The sequence below is a fragment of the Artemia sp. Qi Xiang Cuo genome, chromosome 5 (genome assembly GCF_049724085.1).
Source record: "Artemia sp. Qi Xiang Cuo chromosome 5, ASM4972408v1, whole genome shotgun sequence".
Lineage (NCBI taxonomy): Eukaryota > Metazoa > Arthropoda > Branchiopoda > Anostraca > Artemiidae > Artemia > Artemia sp. Qi Xiang Cuo.
Genome location: NC_142798.1, coordinates 69,329,602 through 69,355,529, shown reverse-complemented (window position 1 = coordinate 69,355,529; position 25,928 = coordinate 69,329,602). Strand labels below are relative to the sequence as shown.

Here is a 25,928-nt window from a genome sequence, read left to right as displayed (position 1 = left end):
ACAAATAAAACAATGAATGCCGTCTATTATTACTTACCAAAATCATAAGGCTGATTATGAAAACCCAAATGAAAATACAGTTTTTATTTATTTTCTCATCACTTTTTGCTTTACATTTGGCATCGACATTGAGAGCAGGATTCAGCATCCGTCACACTGGGTCAAAAATCTGGAACTCAATTCCAGCATCAGTTCGAGAATGCAGCAATAAGCGACATTTTCTAAGAATAGTAAAGAAACATCTTACGACAAGCTAAGCATTTTGTTTATTATGGTTTTCTTTTTCGTCGTTGTAAAATTTAGTTAGAAGATGGCTGTTTATTTTCGTTGGCAATATCTTCAGCGCTAAACTAAGCCACCAGGCATGTGCGCTGTTTTGTGGTATTTATTTATGTATGTGTTGTAAATAAAAATATTCGATTCTAATCTATCGATAGCTTTGATGTAAAGTCCAAATATGAAGCCTCTAGAGTATGATCCATACTAGCAGATGTACAATGACGATTATCTGATTTGGTAAGTACTGGTCCGCTTAAGCTTGGTAAGGGGGTAGAAAACGAGCCAGAAACTTAAAGGATCAAAGGCAAAGAATAAGAAGTAGCTCAAATTTGTCTCTAAGAGAAAAAAAAACAATCAATACCGCCTATTATTACCTACGAAAATCATAAATCTAATTATGAAGACCTAAATGAAAATACAGTTTTTAATTATTTTCTTATCACTTTTTGCTTTACATTTAGCTAAAAATAACCAGTTCCCAAAAACACACAACAAGCATAGATACATGCCTTTATATTTAAAATTAGCATATATACGGCAGACTAGCCTAGCTCCAACTACCTTATAATCGATAGCTTCGATGCAAAAGAACCTATCTATATACCTTACCCGGTGTGGCCCCCTGGCCTCACCTCGACTCAAAGTGATCAGTTCGAGGGTATTCAAAAACGAGCGTGCGAAACTATTTAAAGAGTTCTTTACGTTTCTTTTGAAAATAGTTTCAGGGTATTATGTCTACTGACCCTTAAAGAAAGAAAACATGACCTGACGATAAAATTCGGCTTCAAATGTCTGTCTTCTGAAACTCACTTGGATAATTTCCTAGTGTATGTGTCACGACTGAGGTCCTCTGCTAACAGTTTATCCGGTCGGTTGATGTCCAAATGGTGATCCTGCCACCAGTTATTTAGACTGACCGATACCTGTGTTCATTTCTACCTTAATTTGCGCGTAATTTTAATTCTTGACGTTGTTTTAAGTGTATTATTAATAAATGAATTAACATGCACGTGTTGTAGTTAACAATAACGTATTTATTTGGCTATTATGAAAAAAAGAAGTTATTCGTTTGTTTTCAGAAAATTTCTGGTTAGATTCAAAGAAACTTGACTTTTAATTAGAATCCAAACTTAAATAAATTAAATATAAATTATTCTGGATTTCTACTAGGAGAACGCAAAAATGTCACCTATATTTAAAGAAGCAAGGATATACTTTTGTACTGATTATTTTCGGCAGAGGGTACAAAGGATCACCGCATGATTTCATATGTTCTATTCCTGGTGCCGTCTGACTACGAAGATACTTAGTTAGCAAGAGAGTTACTGTAAAGGAGGCTTAGATTATTGAATTATCAACTAACGTTTCTAAATAGTGGCGTCACCTGGAAATTGGAGAGGGATTTATTTTTCAAAATCTAAGTGAGGGCAATATTGTTGATTTTTCAATTTTTCAACGAAAGTAACCTAAACATCCCATATTTAATAAAAAATCCGATGAGTATTTTTTGAAATCCTGGGGGAGAACCTTGAGGGCACTCTACTCCCCCCCCCGCCCTAATTGACGTCACTATTTCTAAACATTCAAAGTTAGTATTACACAGAGCTACACAGCACTATTGCACCTGTGGTGACTTAGTGAATCTCTGCTGGTAAATCCAGGGCTCAGAATTCGATCTCCAGATGTCCCAAAGTCGACGCAAGGATGCTTGCAGTAGAGAAGCGTCGTTAATCTAAGAGTAGGTTGCACTAGGAAAGATTACTACCTTTTTGGATGCCAGAGTTCTTCGCAAATTTCAAATCCGATGCATGTATCAATTGTTGACAACACTGCATCGCCAAAAGGCACAGTCAACTGACCTGTAATCACTGAAATAAGGCGTGGAAGGAAGAAATCCTCAGTTTCTCTCACCTACGAAAATAAAAGAGATGGTTCATTAAGTGGGATATAAGCTCATTTAAGTGAGTTAACATGAATTTTCACAGCACTTTAAACCTATCAATATAAGAAGGTTTCTTACCCACAATTTGTAGAAAAGGCCATAATCAACATTAGAATTAAAATGAATAAATACAGTTTGGCTTACTATGACACAGTGTCTATAAAAGTATCCAACGAGTCAACCGAATGATCAACATTTCCCTTGCCAAGGAGTTTAGAAGAAAAACGATATTTAAGTCACTAATTAAATGTCACTTAATCAAGCAACACCAACCGATGACAATTATTGACTAAATTGCAAATGATTACTTAAATTTTATATAACTAATTAAAATAACTTTATTAATTAATTTAGTAAATTCAATATTACTAAACTAAAATGACTGAATTGCAAATGATTTTCCGCCAAAACAAATAAACACGGTCCAGCATATTCTAAAGCAAAGTTCTCACAAAGGATGGCAAATTTGGTAACACAAAAACGACTAAATAAAATCGCTAAGTCAGTTCTGAATTGTACTTCACACTGACTGAGAAATTCAAGAAGTCTCCCTATGAAATTTCTCGCAACAAATATCTATATAAAAAAAAATATCGGTTGTATATTTTTACCATTACATAAACAGGAAGCTACTACTTATTTTGAACACATAATTTCCGGCTAGAGAAACGAGCTCATCAAGCTGAAGCACCTAAAATACCCCCCCCCCCCCGAAACGGAAATGTTTTATATGGCACACTGAAATCTGTCTACCATGAATGAAATTCAACTCCTATCAGAACGTGGCTATCTCTTGGACAGTGCAACTAGATTTCGTTAAGGCCTTTTTTCGCTAAATTCACTAAATCTTTTTATCTCAATACTTCAAAAATGAATGCTTTGGCAAGAGAGCAATCTTATAGTAAGTAATAATTTGTATCAAACAGTTTGACGTAACGAACTGTAAGTAAGGAGCGATGCGGCTCAATAGTAACCGGAATTCTAAAAAACGCAGATGTATTTTGATATCAATAGATAAATCAAAAGAATCGGCTTATTATGCTGATTCTAAATATACAAGATCAATCAAGTTTAGTGTTTCCCATCAAAAGCTACGAGCCTGAGAAAATTTGCCTGAGTTTCGAAAAGGAGAGGGAACATCCTCTAAAAGTCAAGGAATCTTAGTGAAAATCACACCAACAGATTCAGCGTATCAGAGAATCTTATTGTAGAGGTTTCAAGCTCCCATCTTAGAAAATGTGGAATTTTCTATTTTTTGTCATAAGAAAGATCACAGATGCGTGTTTATTATTTTTTTTTCCCAGGGGCGATCGTATCGAACCAACAGTCCTAGAATAATGGGAGAAGGTCCATTCGAGAAAAAATTGAGAGTTCTAGAACCCTTTTTGAGTGACCAAAAAGACTGGAGGGCAACTAGTGCCCCTCCCACGCCCCTTTTCCTCAAAGTCGTCCGATCAAAATTGAGATAACCATTTTGTTCAACATAGTTGAAAGGTCCAATAACTATGCTTTTAGGGATAACACGATCCCTCACTGAAACCGGGGAAAGGTCTTTAAGTCATGAAATTTGCCCATTGCTTACATATAGTATCTGTTATTGGGAAGTATACAGACATTTTTCGAGGGGGGGGGGAGATTTTCAATGGGGATAGTTTTCAATGGCAAGAAAAATTTTCGGAAGGTGGATTTTACCGAGGAAATTTTACACGGGGGGAATTTTACAGAATTCCTATATGAGATTCTTTTTATTTGTCTTATTTTCTCTTTGTTGACCCAAATATACGTTTGGAGATTTTAAGAACAGTCCGAGGGAAATATTCACTGGGTTGGAATTGTCTAGAGGATTATTCTGTAGAGGGGGATTTTTAACAGAAGAAATTTTCCATGGGGGAGTTTTCTGCAGGATAAATTCTCCAGGGATAATTTTTTTGCGGGAGCAACTTTCTACTAGGGGGGGGGGGGATTTGCGGGGAAAATTTCCCACGGATTTCCAGCATGATTTGAAAAACAATAGGAAATTAGAGTCTTTTTCAAATGAAAGTGCGCTACGAAAAAATTTTCAGCCAGAATCGTCCACAAGAAATTTTCCGTGGGGAATTTCCTCATATGCGTAATAATTTCTGTTTGTTTAAGTTTTGATGTTTGACTCCAGGTCAATGGCCAAAAAGCACAATCTTCGGCAATTTGTCATCTTTACTTTGTAAATATGTGCTAGCTATTTTAACTTTTCGTTCCCTATAGCCCTAAAAAGTGGGATCGAACCACATTTTAGGACTTTGTAAACTTTTAAAAGAAAGGGCTTGAGCTGAACCTAATCAAATATGTAAAAAGCCAATTGGGCCAAAAAAAGCAAAACTATCAGAGGGCTACAATAATTCTAAATCCTACCCAGAGACTTGGTCAAGGGATATACAAATACGTATGACACTGCCTTACCTTTCGCCAAGCTGTAAACCATCTGGTCTCTCGGTAATTTCCATCATCACAGAGAATCATCTTTGGTCTGACTAGCAAAATTTTCCTGGAAAATTTGGATATTAAATTTCTTCCTCGTATTAACCTCAATTAACAGCTCAGTTTACATTGGCCTCAAATGTTTTTGAGGTGACAAAACGAAAATCTTACAAACGTTCTTAATCCACGTGGAATAGCAAGGTATGTCAAATATAGATCATTAATACATTTTGGGATTTCAACCTCGGGTCGAATTTTACATCTGGATATTTCAGTTCAATTTCGATTTAGAAGGTAACGGGACTACAGAAATTCAGTTAGCCTACTGTTTACACAGCACAACTGTTGTATGATTTAGGTCTTTTATTTAAGAATAAACACGGTTAGACTATAAAAAACCTTAATATTTTTATTTTAAAATGCTACATTTGAAAACATTAGATATATTATGGATGAAATGAAAAATATAGAAATGGAAAGAAATTAGTTCAGAAAGAAAAAGTCTGGTAAACTCAGGGGAAATCCATAACCATGGCATGCCTACATAAATGCCTTTTTTTTGCATTTTCCATTGCTTTTAAGCTCATAAAGTTTCCCTATCCTTTTCACCTGGGGAACAAGCTATGGAATTGGAATGCAACAGTAAGTTTTTTCTTCACATCACCTCAATCTTGAGAAGTGATCCGGCGCCATTTGCTCTCCTTAAAACTCGAACCTCCAAGTGATACAAGATGGGCGAGTTGTCAATGCATTGCTGAGGGACTCACAAAACACACTGAAAACTTAAATTTCTTCTTCACATCACCTCAATCTTGAGAAGTGATCCGGCGCCATTTGCTCTCCTTAAAACTCGAACCTCCAAGTGATACAAGATGGGCGAGTTGTCAATGCATTGCTGAGGGACTCACAAAACACACTGAAAACTTAAATTTCTTCTTCACATCACCTCAATCTTGAGAAGTGATCCGGCGCCATTTGCTCTCCTTAAAACTCGAACCTCCAAGTGATACAAGATGGGCGAGTTGTCAATGCATTGCTGAGGGACTCACAAAACACACTGAAAACTTAAATTTTCGAGGGGGTCCTAGCAACACTTTCACCAAGGGCTCAGAAATCTCTTGAACCTACCTGCGGCAATCACAATTATGGTTAGGCAAACTTATAATACCAATATCAGTGCCGTTGTGAGGTCACAAAAGCAGATTTTCATTCCGAGGATAGAAGCACAGAGCAGAGTTTGATGTAGGGGAAGAAACTCAAAACCATCTAACGGCACTAGAATAGCTCTAGTCTTTTACATTGTGAGTTTTAATTTATCAATACCAATCAATTAGATAACACACATGTTTTCAAGGGGAATACAATTCGAGCTCTACTCAAAACCTGACCACTTTTTTTCTTTGTGTTTTTCTTGTATAGCACAAGAGTATCAACAGTATTACTGGGTATTAACACTAGTTAGATTCATAGTTTTTGTGTTTTTTCGTTTTTTTCTTTTTTTTTACTCGCTCTGCAAGTTGAAAACTTATTTGTTCAGAAAAGCGACTCTGCAGTTATAAGTCACATTCCTATGCATAACAGGCATACCAACATCAATTATTATCTCCTGACATGCAGGATGAACCAACAGTTCAGCAAGAACCTCCCAGCAGTGTAGTATCGTGTCATTTTCGTAGAAATGATCCTCACAACTGTAACCACTGGAATGAAAAAAATGATTGATAAGCAGAAAAATAATAAAATAAAAGGCAAGTGTTTCATTACTGGATAGTGGGTGCATTCAGAGATTTTTACAAGACGGCTACAAATATGTTTTTGAAATGGGATTGGGCGAGGTATGGTTCGAAAAGGAATTGTTTGACAAAATAATGGTGCTTTTGTTTAAATACTACTAAATATTGCCTTTTTTGAGAGTTTCAGTGTTAAGGGGAAGGATTAAATGTCCCCACTCGCTTACTGGGCATTAATAGTAGTGAACTAAATGGCCGCCGGAAGTTGCCCCAGCATTGGAATATTTATTTACATAATTTATGCAAATAGTATTTTGTGTATATCTAACATTATTTATAACATATATTTTCAGTCGTAGATACAAAAAGATCAAAGTTTAGGGAGAAATCAAAAGATTAACAATGAAAGAGGGGGGAGGGATATAAAATAAGATTCCCGGGTCATAGCTTTTTCTGAAGGAGTAAGCCCTTTAAGCCACGCATATGGGGGTCCTACTTCTATTGTGCATGTTATTAATTATCCTATATAATTAATACATATATATATATATATATATATATATATATATATATATATATATATATATATATATATCATAAAAAACAAACGATTAAAAATGGGGTGTTTAAAGGCCAAACGAAAATAGTGCTATGTACGAGAATAGCACTGCTGCGGTTAAGGTAGGAAATGTGGTTAGCAGCTGGTTTTGTATTAAAACAGGAGTTAAGCAGGGTTGTATTCTATCCCCCTTTATATGGATTATTTTGATGGACTTTGTATTAAGGAGCACACGGGAGACCACGGAACCAAATGGGGAGAAAAAAGTCTCTTGGAATTAGATTATGCTGATGATTTAAGCATCCTAGAGGAAAGTGTGAGCAAAATGAGTTAAGTTTTAGAGGTTTTGCGAGTTTAGGGTGCTAGAGTAGGTTTAAAAGTTAATGTTAAGAAGACTATGTCACTAAGGCTAGGAATAAGGGAAGATGAAAAGGTGACGTTGTGTAATGAAAAGATTGATCAGGTGGGCAGCTTCACTTACCTTGATAGTATTATTATTAAAGATGGTGGGAGCAGTGAAGATGTTATAAGTAGAATAGCCAAGGCTCAGGGTGTTTTTTCACAGTTCAAAAAAGTTTGGAAGAGTAGTAAAATAAGTCTGCAAAACAATATTAGTGTATTGGAAGCTGCAGTGATGACGGTGTTCAAATATGGCTCTGAAGCATGGGCGCTCCGAAAAGCAGATGAAGATTTACTAGATGTTTTCTAAGGAAATTGCTTAAGGATTGATCTGGGTATCCGTCTGACTGACCGTATTTCAAACAATAGGCTATACGAAAAATGTGGTTCAATACTGCTCTCTAGGGCTATAATGAAAAAAAGGTTGAGGTGGCTAGGGCACGTTGTGCGGATGAAGGATGACAGATTGCCGAAGATTGTTCTTTTCGATCAACCGTCTAAGGTTAAAGGGAAAGCAGGTCGTCCTCGTCTGGGGTGAGAGGACGTCATAAAGAAAGATTCAAAGGAAATGGGAACTTCGTGGGCGGGTGTAAAAAGGGAGGCTTTGAATAGACTGGAATGGAGGAGGAGCATGCGTAGCTGTGTTGGCCTCAGGCGGCTTGGTGCTGCTGTAAGTTGTTAGTAGTAGTAGTAGTAGTAGTAAACGAAAATACTGAAGAAACAAACGAAGCTAATATTTCGAGAGAACAACCGCCTCTCTTCTTCGGCGTGAACAAAATAACATAAACAAGGAAAATGCCGAAGAAAAACCAAAAAATAAACGATAAATGAAATTCAATAAAGACAAAATTATAAGAATTAAAATCAAATACCTAACAAACATGAAATAAGTTATTCGCCAATATCCGCGATTTGCACAAAATCCAAAAATTTTTAACTGCCATCGGCGGATACTAACAAAAAACGATTGATCGTTAACAAACGTTAACAACAAACATAATTCTTTGCTGTAGTCTCCATAATTTTGTTACTAAATCATTACTATATTTTCATCGTACTTTGTTTTATTTCATTAACATTCACCAAACTTTACTTCTGAGTGTGTACCATATAATACGAAAGTACCTAATTATGTATTTAGGTGAAAATTCTTTCAAAACAACTGCTGAAACACATGAGCCGTTAAGCTAGAATAAGAATTTCTTAAAGACACTGTAGTCGGTAACAACTGGTTGAAAAGCAGGCTAAATCTTAGAAAGGGCGCTGGAACTCTCGATTTCCAATTGACTGAGCCCCCCTCCAAAGTTTATTCCACCACCCCGTACACACGAAGTGCCTTTGGGAAAAAATGAATGACCAAATATTAATACACTGAATCCTTAGGGGTCTTCACTATAGGTCATGCTTTACGATTGCCTCTGACTTAAATAGAAGACAAGAAATTTCAATTTCCCTTCTAATGAAGATCCAGAATTATTCAAGGGGAAAACAGGGGGATTCCACCCCTGGCGTGGTCGGTTATTGGTTTGGAACGGGGGTCAGTGGCGCGATTCTGTTAGCTCACCCAGAGTCAACCCAGCTCTAAATGGGTACTTCAAGAAATCTGGGGAGGGTAAGGAGGAAGGATGTACGAAAGTACAAGATGGCTGGCCCCCAGCCCCCCATTGCACTTCCTTGCTGAAGGGTCACGAAACAGAGATCAGCACCACCGGTTTGGACCTTGAAGGTCTGGTGCCGTCATACTTACTGACTTATGCATTCTGTCACCCGTTACTTGTCTTTGTGGCTATGAAAACCGTTTGTTTTTCTGATATTACATTCAGATCAAAAACCTGAGTTTGTTCTGGCTAAGTAATAAGTACTAAGAATTCTTGCCAAATCTTATTGGTGAACAGTCTTTCATTTAATCTAGCTTGGTTTTTTGGTTTGTTTGATTCAGTCTTTCTTCTGCTCTGCTAGAGTTACTTAAAAAGAATTAGTTTTCCTTCTTTTTTTAGCACTGAAGATGGCTGGGTGGAAGTCCCTGACAAAATAATCTGCTTCTGTAATTTTCTTTTCTGTCCAATAGCTGACATTACCCTCTTTTTTCCCGGTTATTTAATTTTATTATTTTGTTCTTGTTTGTCATATGTCAATCCTGCTTTTAGCCCTTTCTATCTTTAACAGCTCGAAGAAGTAATATAATTTTATTTTAGCTAATATTTCACCATTTCAAAATTCGAATTACCTGTAATTTAATCTATAATACACTTTGTTGTTCTGATAACAAGAGACTTAAGTCACACAAACGACCTTTTAATACAGCTGACGTAATACAGCTATACACAAATAAAACCAATAAATCATATCCAAAACTGTTTTTGTCAACCTGTTAAAGAAAAATTATTTAGGCACGGTATAGCATGTTTTGAAGCTGTGAAAATTTCAAGACGTCGTCAGTATGTCAGTAAAATAGGTAAAATACCAGTAAAATACGTAAATTACGTAAAATAGGTGAAATACCAATTTTACCGTGACTAATTTTACCAGTACAACACTAACGGAGTATTCCCATCAATTGACTTCCATAAATTGGTTTTTGTTGTAACTTTTTACTTTAAAGTTAAAAATTGATGATAATTACTATTCCTGAATCAGTGTCAAAAAGTGATTCATTTGCATTTAAGAATTTATTTCAAAACGCGTCTTCGTGTTTTCGGTTATAATCTAGCGAGTTTAGCTCTTTACTCGGTTGAAGTTACTGCTGCAAGCAGGATGGAAAATAATTTGTAATACAGAAATTTCCGGGGCACGCACTTATTGGGCGTTACCCCTTTTAGACACTATACATATAATCAAAGCCTTTTTGGGTCTAAAGAAGTCCAAATCAAATTTACTTTCGTGCATCAGATGTACTGGTGCAGCAAGCTTCATTGCTGACCAGCGTTTATAGGACACAGGCCATTTGTTCCTCCCAATTTGCCCTTGGAATGTAGGTTACATTACTTCTTGGGAACTTAAATACAGACCATCTTTCCTTGCAATCTTACCTCCTAATGACAATCTGTTAAGGTGGTACCAAACTTAGCCTTCATGAATGATTGTCAAAGACTGTTTTTTTTTGTTTTTTTTCCCCAAAAAAACAAATACAATCCATGTCTTTGGCAAATAAGTTTGGTTATCTCTTAATTCTGCAATTTTTTTTTACCACCCAGACAAATTAGATAATACTATTAACTATCACACTTTTATTTATATCTAAAACCTAATCTGGTGGCAATTCAACTACACTAATAAGTGTTTATAATATCACATGGTCATTTAAAATAGACTTTGAAAATTACTGCATAGTCGCCGCTACCCCCTGTTTTAGGTATGTTTGCTCAATGTAGTTTTTTTGGCATCTTCATTAAAAAAAAAAGAAAAAAAACCTTGCCCCCCCCCAACATTTTCGTGAATTGACGCTGCTGCATTCAAGTCTTGTGCTATTGTTTTTTTGTTGTTTTTTTTCATGGATTTAGGAATGTTTTTACCATCGAAAAAAAAAGATTATTTGCAAAGAATATTGTTTCACATTGCAAAGGAGCCAAGACTGAATCAAGATTTGGTTTTAGTCTCAGCCTGCTGGCCAATACCAAGGCAAACAATTATTCGCCTTGCTATTGGCTTGTTTTGCATTCTTATTTCAAGAATATTTTCAAAGTTGCAGGCTTGAAATAAAGTTGAATTAAAGACTTTCTGTCGCATAGGCTTGTTTGTAAGCATAATTTCAAAGTTGTAAGCTCAAATCAAGAATCTGCCTTGCTATTGCCTTGTTTCCAGCACGGTTTCAAGGTCGTAGGCTCGAAACAAGCTTGGATCAAGGATTAACCTTGCTATTGGCTTGTTTTGCAAGCTTGTTTCAAGCCTTGATTTAAAGCTTTCAACAAGGCAAAGCTACTAGAAGGCTTGAAGAAAGCTTGTTTGAGGCTTTTCTCTTCATTTTGGCTTGCTTTTGCAAGCTTGGACCACGCTTTAATGCAAGCTAGAGGATGTGTAACTTTATAATAGTGGGAACTTTTGTACAAAATCATTAGAAAAAGAAAAAAAGAACAAGATGGAAACATTTAAAGAAGAGTTGTGGTTGAAACCTTACCAAATTTCTAGCTCAGGACCACTTCTCAGTCTTGCCTTTAAGCCTTTGGCTTCTTGAATTGATGATATTATCCTTGTTTTATTGCCAGAAAAATCAAGTGCCCATTGGTCAAGGGTGCAAACAGCCACAGTGGCAAATTTTCCCATTGTTCAAAACGTTTTTCCTAAAAAGAGAATTTATATGTGAGAACTATCAAATTAGTGCAGTAGAACTGTACAATAAAAACAAAGTTGCATCACTAATTAGAATTGTCATTTCAACCAATAGCATTGCATTGCCAACAAAAACCCAGGAGGGAGGTCCCTCACCTTTCAGATTGGTCCAAAAGATTCCCAAGGATTACTTTACAATTAATCCCCAAGAGACAGACTTTTCCTTGCCCCTCCCCCTCCTCTAGGAAAAATACTCTGAACCTCTCTTTCTAAGGGTTATACCATTTGTACCTATGTTTGTCATTTCTAAGTAGGGGTAAGTGGTACACACTGAGCATAGGTACATAGTTTGCCACTAAGCTTAACTGCCATCTACTGAGTTGGAAAAGAACCCCCAAGCCACGTGACATAGTTTACAAGATGGTTAACTTTTATGTCCACTTTTGAATGTCAGTTTCTATCTTGGTTTTTTACCAGCTCTATTTAACCTTTTTGTTATACCCTAGGAACCATTTGCACCTACGATTGTCATTTCTAAGTACGGCCTACATCTTTCCCTAGTACCACTGTTGCACTTTACAAGGACTTTTATCTCTGCAAAGCCTTTCCAGAAGCCTGCTTGAAGGCTATCTAAGTTGAATATAAAAGGTGCAGTAGGATTTTAGATCCTGAGGTGAAATCAGTAGACTTTCAAATGCTATTGACATCTCAAAAGAAAATGTTGACAAGACATAGAACATAAAAAGCACATTTGGATACAAAATAAAAGTTCAATACAGTTTAAGCATATAACAACATAATTCAACATGTTAAATTAGTTTAATTTGGACACGGAAGCTCATCTTTGTCAGAGAGCAAAGTTTTGATGATGTTACCTTTTGAGTCAAGTCATAAAATGGGACTGCAACAAGTTCTAATGGAAACCTTTTCCACTGGTACTTTCCCAACTGAGATAGAGTAAAACACATAATTAACAAATTACCAAGCTTCAGTAGTTTCTAGAAGTGTATTCTCTATTTTTTTTAAACTGCTTTTAGGAAAAATTCCACAATTTTTTTTTATGGAAATAAGTTTAATTTGAAAAGATATTAGAACATAAAAATATGTTGTTCCTCAAAAAGTTTTTGTTCGTTTCAAGCTTGATTTGCGTATTCAATATAAGTTTCACTTGTTTTAAGATTTATTTATTAATTTACATTAATATCTATTGTATGTTTTAGATAATTTCGGAGACCACACTGCCTTTCCATGACGATAAATAAAAGTTCAAATAGGGATAAAATCCTTTTAATAGACAGTGATGATAGAAATTCACAAAAATACCAGATATTTCGGTCACATATACAGTGACCGTCATCAGTAGTAAAACTAAAATAAAACAATTTAAAACAAAAGTTTATATACTAAATCAAATAACACTACATATTATTTGAATCTCTAATTCTTTTCAAAGCAAAGGCGGAAGCTATTCTCTTTGACCTTCTTGGATTCGGTTCATTAGCGTTCAATGATATAACATTTGGACAAAGGTCACCTACATTGGGTGAATTGAACTTTACTCTCTCAGATTTTAATAAATTATCATAGATAGAGTCCAGCCCATATTCACCTGTATCACGATTCAAAGCAATATTCTTGAATAAGATTTTCTTTATTTCAAGAATTTCACGAAAATTTTGCTTTAAACCCCGATCCCTAGAAATCAAAGAGACATTCTCGAACAAAATAAAATGGTCTGGAAAATTAAAAATATGTTCAGAAAGGGCTGAAGTGAAATCTTCAGACTTAGAAACTTGCTTTAAAGCCGAAGAAATAGAATCTTTGTGTTGTAATAATCTCATTTCCAAACTCTGGTTAGTACGTCCCACATATGAGCTTCCACAAGTACATGGGATCTGATAAACCCCACTTTGTTGCCCCAATGAAGGTAGATCCTTCCCAGAATTTAGAAAACTACCCAAAGTATTATTACTCTTTAAAGCTACCCTTAGACCATTGCTTTGTAAAATTCTTTTAAGTTTTTCACTTATCCCGGGTACCTATGGTAAGGATCAAAAAACCTCCTTCTCCCGAGTTGTCTCCAAGACTTCCTTAGAAATCTCTAGAAACCTTTTTCTTCTTTTTGAAACAGTCTGGTTAATTAACCATTCTGGATACATGTTACTTATTAGTATTTTTCTTAGAAAAGACAACTCCTCCTCAACAAATTTTGGAGAGCAAATACTAAAGATCCGATCAGTTATAGAAATGATCAAACCAATTTTTACTTGGCGAGCGTGACCGGAATTATAAGACAAAAATCTATTGTTATTTGTCGGTTTTCTATAAATTTTAAAATCCAGACTATTTTGATTTTTCAAAAGAAGAACATCAAGGAAAGGAAGTTTCCCATTCTCTTCCAATTCAACAGTAAACTTTAAATCCCCTCCCAAACAATTGAGATGTTCCAAAAATTCTTTTTATTCCTCCTCGCCATAATCCCATACTGAAATAATGACATCCTTATACCATCCCCAAAAATTAGGTTTTAAAAAATATGAATCTAACGCAATTTTTCCATTATTCTCCAAAAAAATATTAGCTAATATAGGGGATAAAGGGGCCCCCATAGGTAAACCATTTATTTGTTCGAAATACCCCCTCTAAATTGAAAAAAATAAGAGAACTTATTGCACAACCTTACTAAATTCATAATTACAGAAACTTCCAAATCTGTTTTGCCACTAATCAAATCCAAATTTCTTAAGAGCCTTCCTTCTAGAAGAGTTTCGGCTGCTTCTACATCAGTATTTGTGTACATTGATACAATGTCGAAGCTTGAAAGCAAAGAACTCAAAGAAATCTATTTTTTAGGTTTTCAACCAAATTTGAAGATTTCTTAATATATGAAATTTGTGTAGACAAAATTGGTTTACAGATTGACAATAATCACTTACTCAAAACACTTGTTGGTCACTTTGTCTTTGACACAATTGGTCGTAAGGGTAGGTAAGGCTTATGAATTTTGGGAAGTCCATATAAGTTAGGGCACAAGGAACTGCGTGGCAGGCATTTGTAATAGAGTTGAGGTGTAATTTTTCCTTCATCCTTTAAGCACTTCAATTCTTTCTTAAACTTATTTGTAAAAGAGTCTGTTGGATTATACGATAGCTTCTTGTATGTTTTTTCATCCTCTAGTAAACTTCTTAATTTTGATTCATAGTCCTCAGTATTCATCACAACTAAAGTGTTACTCTTATCTGCTTTTGTAATGGTAATTGAACTATCCTTTTTCAAGTTTTTAAGAATTCTTATGTCTTTGATGGTCGTACTCGGACAATTCGGTTTCAATACAAAATTAGACAGGGTTTTTACGGTAGAAGCTCTTACTAAGCTAACATCTTTTATTATATTTGCGTTTTTATGCAAAGACGTTTCTATTGAAGAGATAATGTCTTCCACGGGGACTTTATCTGGTTTAAAAAAAAATTTCGGACCCTTTTCAAGCACTGATTGTTCTTGTATAGTTAAAGTTCTTGATGAAAAATTAACCACACCTGGTCCTAGAATTGACGAAGGTTTTACCGAATTATTTGTTGATAATTTCGAAAACTTTTTTAGCAATCTTTCTCTGGAGAGGTGAAAGTCATATTGAAGTGATTTTTTCCTGTTTGTTGAATAAAACAAAAGTCACTTACACTAACCATTTTTGATATGCGATTTTCTAGGGAAAGTTTCTCTTACTAACAAAGCTCTTTTTCGACTTTTATCCTTAATATCGTGATTTAAAGTATTAAAATGTAAGCTTCTTTCTAAATTTTTTTAAATGAAAGTGCCCAAATGTAAATTGAATTTTAGTAAAGGTGGTACAATTCTCATCTTCTTACATCGTAGAAGAAAATCCTGTTGGTTGATAACATTTGCATGCTTTTTCTGAGTGTTTATATATTTACCCACAAATTTGGTCAAATCATCCCCATAAATATGACGTAGATAATTTCGGACACCACACTGCCTTTCCATGACGATAAATAAAAGTTCAAATAGGGATAAAATCCTTTTAATAGACAGTGATGATAGAAATTCACAAAAATACCAGATATTTCGGTCACATATACAGTGACCGTCATCAGTAGTAAAACTAAAATAAAACAATTTAAAACAAAATTTTATATACTAAATCAAATAACAATACATATTGTTTGAATCTCTAATTCTTTTCAAAGCAAAGGCGGAAGCTATTCTCTTTGACCTTCTTGGATTCGGTTCATTAGCGTTCAATGATATAACATTTGGACAAAGGGATGATTATGGGGATGATTTGACCAAAATTGTGGGTAAATATATAAACACTCAGAAAAAACATGCAAATGTTATCAACCAACAGGATTTTCTTCTACGATGTAAGAAGATGAGAATTGTACCACCTTCACTAAAATTCAATTTACATTTGGGCACTTTCAAGGAAGAAAAGTTGGAACGAAGCTTACATTTCAAGTCTTTAAATCATATTATTAAGGATAAAAATTGAAAAAGAGCTTTAACAGTGAGACATGAACATTCCCTGGAAAATATTGTATAAAAAAAGGTTAGTGTAAGTGACTTTTGTTTTATTCAACAAACAGGAAAAAATCACTTCAATCATGACTTTCGCCTCTCCAGAGAAAGATTGCTAAAAAAGTTTTCGAAATTATCAACAAATAATTCGGTAAAACCTTCGTCAATTCTAGGACCAGGTGTGTTTAATTTTTCATCAAGAACTTTAACGATACAAGAACAATCAGTGCTTGAAAAGGGTCAGAAATTTTGTTTTAAACCGGATAAAGTCCCCGTGGAAGACATTATCTCTTCAATAGAAACGTCTTTGCATAAAAACGCAAATATAATAAAAGATGTTAGCTTAGTAAGAGCTTCTACCGTAAAAACCCTGTCTAATTTTGTATTGAAACCGAATTGTCCGAGTACGACCATCAAAGACATAAGAATTCTTAAAAACTTGAAAAAGGATAGTTCAATTACCATTACAAAAGCAGATAAGAGTAACACTTTAGTTGTGATGAATACTGAGGACTATGAATCAAAATTAAGAAGTTTACTAGAGGATGAAAAAACATACAAGAAGCTATCGTATAATCCAACAGACTCTTTTACAAATAAGTTTAAGAAAGAATTGAAGTGCTTAAAGGATGAAGGAAAAATTACACCTCAACTCTATTACAAATGCCTGCCACGCAGTTCCTTGTGCCCTAAATTATATGGACTTCCCAAGATTCATAAGCCTAACCTACCATTACGTCCAGTTGTGTCAAATACAAGGTCACCAACAAGTGTTTTGAGCAAGTAGTTAGTGTCAATCTGTAAACCACTTTTGTCTACACAAATTTCGTATATTAAGAATTCTTCGACTTTGGTTGAAAAACTGAAAAAAGTAGAAATTTCTTCGAATTCTTTGCTTTCAAGCTTCGACATTGTATCAATGTACACAAATATTGATGTATAAGCAGCCGAAACTCTTCTAGAAGGAAATCTCTTAAGAAATTTGTATTTGATTAGTGGCAAAACAGATTTGGAAGTTTCTGTAATTATGAATTTAGTAAGGTTGTGCAATAAGTTCTCTTATTTTTTTCAATTTAGAGGGGGTATTTCGAACAAATAAATGGTTTACCTATGGGGGCCTCTTTATCCCCTTTATTAGCTAATATTTTTGTGGGGAATATTGTAAAAATTGCGTTAGATTCATATTTTTTAAAACATATTTTCTGGGGCTGGTATATGGATGTCCTTTTTTCAATATGGGATTATGGGGACGAGCAATTAAAATGATTTTTGGAACATTTTAATTTTTTGGGGGGGGATTTGATGTTTACTGTTGAATTGGAAGAGAATGGAAAACTTCATTTCCTTGATGTTCTTCTTTTGAAAAATCAAAATAGTCTGGATTTTAAAATTTACAGAAAACCGACAAATAACAATAGATTTTTGTCTTATAGTTCCGGTCACGCTCGCCAAGTAAAAATTGGTTCGATCATTTCTATAACTCACCGGATCTTTAGTCTTTGCACTCCAGAATTTTTTGAGGAGGAGTTGTCTTTTCTAAGAAAAATATTAATAAGTAACATGTATCCAGAGTGGTTAATTAACCAGACTTTTTCAAAAAGAAGAAAAAGGTTTCTAGAGATTTTTAAGGAAGTCTTTGACACAACTTGGGAGAAGGATGTTTTTAGTTCCTTACTATATGTACCCGGGTTAAGTGAAAAACTTAAAAGAATTTTACAAAGCAATGGTCTAAGGGTAGCTTTAAAGAGTAATAATACTTTGGGTAGTTTTCTAAATTCTGGGAAGGATCTACCTTCATTGGGGCAACAAAGTGGGGTTTATCAGATCCCATGTACTTGTGGAAGCTCATATGTGGGACGTACTAACCAGAGTTTGGAAATGAGATTATTACAACACAAAGATTCTATTTCTTCGGCTTTAAAGCAAGTTTCTAAGTCTGAAGATTTCACTTCAGCCCTTTCTGAACATATTTTTAATTTTCCAGACCATTTTATTTTGTTCGAGAATGTCTCTTTGATTTCTAGGGATCGGGGTTTAAAGCAAAATTTTCGTGAAATTCTTGAAATAAAGAAAATTTTATTCAGGAATATTGCTTTGAATCGTGATACAGGTGAATATGGGCTGGACTCTATCTATGATAATTTATTAAAATCTGAGAGAGTAAAGTTCAATTCACCCAATGTAGTTGACCTTTGTCCAAATGTTATATCATTGAACGCTAATGAACCGAATCCAAGAAGGTCAAAGAGAATAGCTTCCGCCTTTGCTTTGAAAAGAATTAGAGATTCAAACAATATGTAGTGTTATTTGATTTAGTATATAAACTTTTGTTTTAAATTGTTTTATTTTAGTTTTACTACTGATGACGGTCACTGTATATGTGACCGAAATATCTGGTATTTTTGTGAATTTCTATCATCACTGTCTATTAAAAGGATTTTATCCCTATTTGAACTTTTATTTATTGTATGTTTGTTTGCATTGATTGTTTATTTAATTTCTATTCGTTTTGAGTTTCATTTATACTTCAATAGGAAGATATTTTTTTCATTTTAAGCTTGATATTTATACTCAATCCAAGCATTACTCGCTTTACGATCTATTTATTCATTTATATTATTACTTTTTGTATGTTTTTGCTATGATTGCTTATTTAATTTATGTCCGTTTTTGGGCTTCATTTATTCTTTAATAGTAATTTCTGGTCGTTTTTAGTTTGAATATTAAAAGGTATCTGTATCTGCTGAGCTTAAGTTTAAAATCGCGTTTAATTTTCTTTGAAAAACTTATTTTTCGTAAAGTTGTTTTTCATTAATTTTTGTTCTCTTTTTATTGTAAAAAAATTTCAAGTTTTTTAAATTTTCTTAGTTAAAGAACAAACTTAAAAAAAAAATCCATCAAAATATAAAACCTGGTATCAAAGTGAAAAAATGGGTTTGTGTCAACCTCGGAGTTTTTATTATCTGATGTTTGAACTATTTTTAACAAAATTGCTATCTCAAAATTTTTAATGGATGGGTTTGGGGAAAAAGGGCGTAGGGGACTACATTAAGCTTTGGTCTCTTTTGACTCTTTAAAAGTGATCTAGAACTTTCTATTTTCAATCAAGTGAGCCCTCTCTGAAGTTTATACGAGTATCCCTTCTATAAGAACCATATATATCCCCAGAGTATAACTTACAACGCCTATCCCTGGGCCCTGGGGGGTTGTGTCCACCCTGGAGTTTCAATATCTGATGGTTGAACTATTTTTAACAAAATGGTCACCTGAAATTTTTATTGGATGGGTTTATCCATCCGATACGCCCAAAGGTGTGGAGGGCGGGAGGGGCTAGTTGCCCTTTGATCTTTTTCACTCTGAGGAAATGAACTAAAACTTTTAATTTTCATTCAAATGAACCCTCTCTGAATTTTATATAAGCATACCTTCCAAAAGAACCATATATGCCCCCAGAGCAATACTTACTACGCCTTCCCTGGCCCTGGAGGGGGAGGGGGTGTTGATACAAGAGTTTTTCTTATCTGATCTTTGAACTATTTTTAACGAAATGACCATACGTAAAGGTGTTTTTGTTATATCATCTTTCAACTATTTTTAACAAAATGGCTACCTCAAATTTTTTATCAGATGTATTTGGGGAAAAAGGGCTTGAAGGGCCAGTTGCTCTCTGATCATTTTGACTCTTAAAAAGGACACTAGTACTCTCGATTTCTAAACGAATGAGCCCACTTTGAAGTTTATACGACGACCCCTTCTATAAGAAGTGCTTCTGGGAAAAAATACATGGAATATGGGGGAAGGCGAGCTGCCCTTTAATCACTTTTGATTCGTAAAAAGAGATTTACAACTATCAATTTCCAATCAAATGAAACCTCTATGCAGTTTATACAAGCATTCTATTCTTAACAATCATATATATCCCAATAGACTGATTTAAACTACCTACCACCAGGCCCTGGGGGGCTGTGTCGACACCGGAGTTTTTGTTATCAGAACTTTGAACTATTTTTTACAAAATATCTATCTCAAAATTTTTATCTGATGTATTTAGGGCGTAGAGGAGGGGAAGGCTAGTTGCCCTCCGATCTCTTTTGATTCTTACAAAGTGAACAAGAACTTTCAATCTAAAATCAAATGAGCCCTCTCCGAAGTTTATACGAGCATCCCTTCCATAAGAACTATATATGCCCCTAGAGCCTTACTTATAATACCTGCCTCCGGGCCCTGACGGGTTCCGTCAATACAGGAATTTTTCTTATCTGACCTTTGAACTATTTTAAATGAAAGGGCTATTAAAAAAATTTTATGGGAGGGGCATGGGGAAAAAAGGGTGTGTGGGGGGGGGGCTAGTTGGCCTTGAAAATCTTTGACTCTTAAAAATTGAACTAGAACTTTCAATTTCGAATCAAATGAGCCTTCTCTGAAGTTTATATGAGCATCCCTTTCATAAGAATTATATAAGCCCCCAGGACAACACTTACAATGCCTATCCCCCGGGCTCTGGGGGGCGTTTTTGTTATCTAATTTTTGAACAATTTCGAAAACACTGGCTATCTCTAAATTTGTATGGGACGGGTTTGGGGAAAAAAGAGCGTAAAGGGCTAGTTTATCTCTCTTGACTCTTAAAAAGTGAACTAGAACTTTCAATTTCCAATCAAATGAGCCCTCTATGAAGTTTATACGAGCATCCCTTTCATAAGAACCATACATATCCTTAGGGCATAACTTAGAACGCCTTCCCCTGTGCCCTGGGGGGTTGTATTGACACTGGATTTTTTCTTACCCGACCTTTGAACTATTTTTACCAAGATGTCTATCTCAAAATTTTCATCAGATGGGTTGGGGGATAGCTGCCCTCGGATCTCTTTTGACTATTAAAAATTGAGCTCGAACTTTCAATGTCCAATCAAATGAGCCCTCTCTGAAGTTTATACGGACATCTCTTTCATACAAACAATATATGCCCCAGGGACTAACTTACAACGCCTGCCCCGGGCCCTGGGGGGTTGTGAAGACACCTGAGTTTTGTTATCTGACTATTGAGAAATTTTTAACTTAATGCCTACCTCAAAATTTTTATTGGATACATTTGGGAAAAAGGGGCGTGGGGGGCTGGTTGCCCTCCAATCTCTTTTGAATCGAAAAAACTGAACCAGAACTTTTCGTTTCTAGTCAAATGATCCCACCCAGAATTTTTTATGATAGTTTCTTACATAAAAGACATATATTCCCCCAAAGTACAATGTGAAACTCCTGCCCTCAGGCCCTAGGGGGCTGTTTTTACCCCTAAGTTTTTGTTTTATGGTCTTTGAACTATTTTTAAAAAAAAGCTTTCTCAAAGTTCTTATCGGATGGGTTTGAGTAAAAAAGGGCGTGGAGGCGGGGGGGGGGGCTAAGTGCCCTCGAATCTCTTTTAACTCTTTAAAGTAAACTAGAACTTTACAATTTCCAATCAAGTGATCCCTCTTTGAAGTTAATATGAGCATCCCTTCCAAAAGACCCATATATGCCCCCAGGGCATAACTCACAACGCCTGCCCTGGGCCCTGGTGGGTTGTGTTAACACCGGATTTTTTTATATGATCTTGGAACTATTTTTAACAAAATATATATTTTAAAATTTTTATTGGATGCATTTTGTAAAATAGGGTTTAAGGGGGGGGGAGCTGGTTACCCTCCAATATCTTTTGACGCTTAAAAAGTCAACTAGAACTTTCAATTTCCAATCAAATGAGCCCTCTCTGAAGTTTATACGAGCATTCCTTCCATAAGAACCATATATGTCCCCAGGTGATAACTTATAACCCTTGCCCCTGAAGACAGTGGGGGAAGTGTCCTGCTCAAACATATAATTTCCAGAACTTTCAACTACGTTGAGCAAAATGGCTATATCAAAATTTTTATTGGATGTGTTTGGGGAAATGGTGGGTGTGGAAGGGGTGTCAGTTGCCTCACAATCACTTTCGACTATTAAAAAGAGAACTAGCCATCTAAATTTCCAATCAAATGAGTCCTTTCTGAAGTTTCTACGACAACGCTTTCTATACAAAACCTTATATGCCCCCAGGGCATACCTAACAACCCTTGCCCTGAGGTCTGTGGGGGAGTTGTCATCCTCAAAGATCTAATTTCCGGAACTTAAAACTACGTTTATTAAAATGGCTGTCTCAAAATTTTGATTGGATCTGTTTGGGGAAAAGGTGGGCGTGAGAGGGGGGTTAGTTGCCCTCAAAACACTTTCGACTATTAAAAAGGGCACTAGCCCTTTGAATTTCCATTCGAATGAGCCATTTTTGAAGTTTCTATGATAACGCCTTCTATAAAAACCTTATATGCCCCCAGGGTATAACTTAAAACCCTTGCCTTGAGGGTTGTGGGGGAGTGTCCTTCTCAAAAACGTATTTTCTATCTGGAAATCAACTATGCCAAACAAAATGGATATCTCAAAATTTTGAATGGATGTGTTTAAGGGAATGATGGGTGTGGGGGGGGGGGGGATTAGTTGCCGTCCAATCACTTTGACTATTAAAGGTGGCACTAGCCCTTTGAATTCCCAATCAAATGTGCCGTTTTGAAGTTTCTACGACAACGTCTTTTATAAAAAACCTTATATGCCCCCAGGGCATAACTTAAAACCCTTGCCCTAAGGATTGTGGAAGAGTGTCCTTGTCAAAAACATATTTTCTATCAGGAAATCAACTATGCTGAACAAAATGGCTATCTAAAAATTTTGAATGGATGTATTTGGGAGAATGATGGGCATGGGGGGGGGGGGCTAGTTGCCCTCCAATCACTTTTGACTATTAAAAAGAGCACTAGCCCATTGAATTTCCAATCGAATAAGCCTTTTTTGAAGTATCTACGACAACGCCTTCTATAAAAAACCTTATATGCCCCCAGGGCATAACTTAAAACCCTTGCCCTGAGGGTTGTGGGGGAGTGTCCTCCTCAAAAATATATTTTCTATCTGGAAATCAACTATGCTGAACAAAATAGCTATCTCAAAATTTTAATTGGATGTGTTTGGGGGAATGATGGGCATGGGGCTAGTTGCCCCCCAATCATTTTCGACTATTAACAAGGGCACTAGAACTCTCGATTTCCAATCGAATGAGCCCCATCTGAAGCTTATACGACGTCCCTTTCCATATGAAGTGCCTCTGGAAAAAAAAATAATAAAACATTGGAACCGTATGGTCTTTAATATAGACAACGCTACAGCGTTGCTTCTGATTTTGAAAATATAGCCTATAAAGATATCAGATCACAAACGGTATTTTTTTCTAAGAACAAAAACTCAGTTTTGAGGCAAAGGCAGTCTGATAATTAGCTATAACTATCATTTAAAAAACCTAGAGGTGGGACAAATTCAAACTACCAATATCATAATTTGCTTTTCAATTTCAACTGAAAAATCAAGTTTTCCAAAAGAGAGCTCTTGTCATACATATGGGAAAGGCACAAGCCACCATACAGCAGTATACTACTGTGGAGCACTTTACTCAGTTACATGAAACAAACTCCACGTCATTCAAAATGGGGACCCTTTAGTAAGTTGATGGAACTTGATATCAACAAAAATTGGAGCCACAAAAAGAAAATAAAGACCACAACCAAGTAGTTTCGAAACTCATAGGGCATTACAGCAGGAAATACAAATTTTTCCCTTGAATGCTTTATTTCATCTTATACTTATAGCTTTAAAACCCATACCTTAAATTGCATTGCCCAGCAAAATAAGGAAAAATTCCTGTAGAGTTGCTTGTCAGTGATGATGGAGAGCTGTTGACTCAATTGCATCCCACTCTGTCTTCCATAGTTTAATGGGCCAACTTTTGTCAACAGCAATCTTAAAGGCATCAACAGAGGGAGCAATGACAGTAATATCAGGAAGATTCTTCCAATGGGCAATCACTCTATTGAAGAAGTAGCAATTGTGAGTGTGGTATCTGCCCAATTCTGGGACATCTTCTTGCTACATCCCCCCCCCCCCCTCTCTCCCTTTTGCTTGAGGGTTCATCAAATTGAAATGGCGTTTGACAGGAGGAGTCAGCATTCAAAAGCTTATATGCCATTATCACATCATCTCTTTGATGTCTGTAGACAAGCATTGGGAAATGTAGCTTATTAAATCAAGATGGGTATTCAAGATTATTGCATCCATTAACAACTTTTGTTGCCTGTCTTTGAACAGATTCTATTTTCTGTTGATCACCCTTATTCAGGAAAACTGCAACACACATACCAAATCCTAGCAATGGTTGCACAAGGCCCTTTTACAGTTTGGTCATAACTTTAGATGATATGCTGTGTACTGTAAGCTTGATTATGCCAAGGGTCTTAGATACTTTGGCAACTACTGTTTGCACATATTTTAAATTCAAGTTCCACTTATGGGCCAATAGAGAATGCAAATATCAGTCTTCTATATGGAAGCTCTTGCAAATAATGACTGTGCAGGTTCAATAAGCTTTGAATCATCAGCATAAAAGTTCATCTTAGTTCTTGCAGCTTCAAGAGCATGGCTATTAAAAATACTGAACAACGTTTGACCCAAGATTGTTCTTTGACACACGACACTGTCAACTTCAGCAACTTATGCAATAGAAAGGAGTATCACTAACTCTTGGAACAATAGAAATTCTGAATCTAGCATCAAAGATGGTTTGAATCTGGCATCAGATAAAGGTTTTGGATGCTATAGTCTCAACTTCATACAAGGGTGCCAGCTAGGGGGGATAATGCTTCCCTCCCTAAATTTAGAAAAATTCATTCTTCCTTTTTTTTCATGAAAAATCTTTCCTTCAATGCCTGCATAATAGAATTTAAGGTGAGATTTTACATTGAAAAAAAAATATGAGAAAGAAAAACACAAAATTGTCCCCACCCCTAGATTTTGAAAAATAACATATTTTTTGTATCTTCATTAAAAGAAATGTAAAAATACTTTCCCCCTCTCCCCCTTCATATTTTGAGAATTGAAACCCTTAACTCCTTAGTACTCCCATAATCTGATTTCCACAAGAAAAAACATTTTTGCTTAATTTTGCTAGAAATAGTTGTATTGACATTCATGTTATATGTCTTGTCAACAAAATATAACTGTTCTGTCAGTAAAAAGAAAAGAAGCAAAAAGTATGAGCTTCTGTCAATAAAATCTATCAGGTTTCAGTGGTACCAATTCACTAAAATATTGTGTATGTGAAGGGAGGGGGGAAGATAATTTTTTTTTTTTTTAAAACAAAGATACAGACAAAAAAGGTGTTTTTTCCAAATCTAGGGGTCAATTGCCCTCCTCCAATTGATGTTGCTGGGAAGTGCCCAGACTAAAAGATCTTGTTCTAATGCTGGGTTCCTTATAAAAATTGTCATGGGGTTTACACAAATAACACAATTAACAAAAATAAACAAGCTCAAGATAAAAATTTTCATGTCTGTAAAATGATGTATATCACCTTAATTTTTAAAATGAGCAAATCCTAATGAAAATGCCCTTTATTTAGCCTCATGAAAAGCCCTTTATTTAAACAGGTCTGAGGCATTCTTGACCAATGAAAACCAATTCTGCAAGCAATTGCAATAGAATAATTGGATCAAAATGTAATTTCAAAAATTATTTAAGAATATACATAACAATGGAAGGAAACACAGTAATGTGGCTAATAAAAGCATGCTGCATATTATAAATTAAAGATTTCACTATTTTAGTCTTTTTGTCTTATATATATCCCGAGGCTCTATCTGGGACCAGCAAAGGGGGGGGG

General features: G+C 35.4%; 1 protein-coding gene across 3 annotated transcripts in view; it reads right to left on the bottom strand.

Moving 5' to 3' along the window:
- Window positions 1-25,928, bottom strand: part of Nadsyn (NAD synthetase) — a 149,984-nt gene that overhangs the window by 100,423 nt on the left and 23,633 nt on the right. For all 3 annotated transcript variants that reach the window (XM_089089881.1, XM_089089883.1, XM_089089882.1), the window contains exons 2-5: window positions 11,478-11,640; window positions 6,205-6,375; window positions 4,658-4,742; window positions 2,045-2,190 (exon numbers count right to left, since the gene is read on the bottom strand). In XM_089089881.1, coding sequence (XP_088946007.1) covers window positions 2,045-2,190; window positions 4,658-4,742; window positions 6,205-6,375; window positions 11,478-11,623 — 548 coding nt within the window. In that variant the 5' untranslated portion in view covers window positions 11,624-11,640. The remainder of the gene's footprint in view (window positions 1-2,044; window positions 2,191-4,657; window positions 4,743-6,204; window positions 6,376-11,477; window positions 11,641-25,928) is intronic.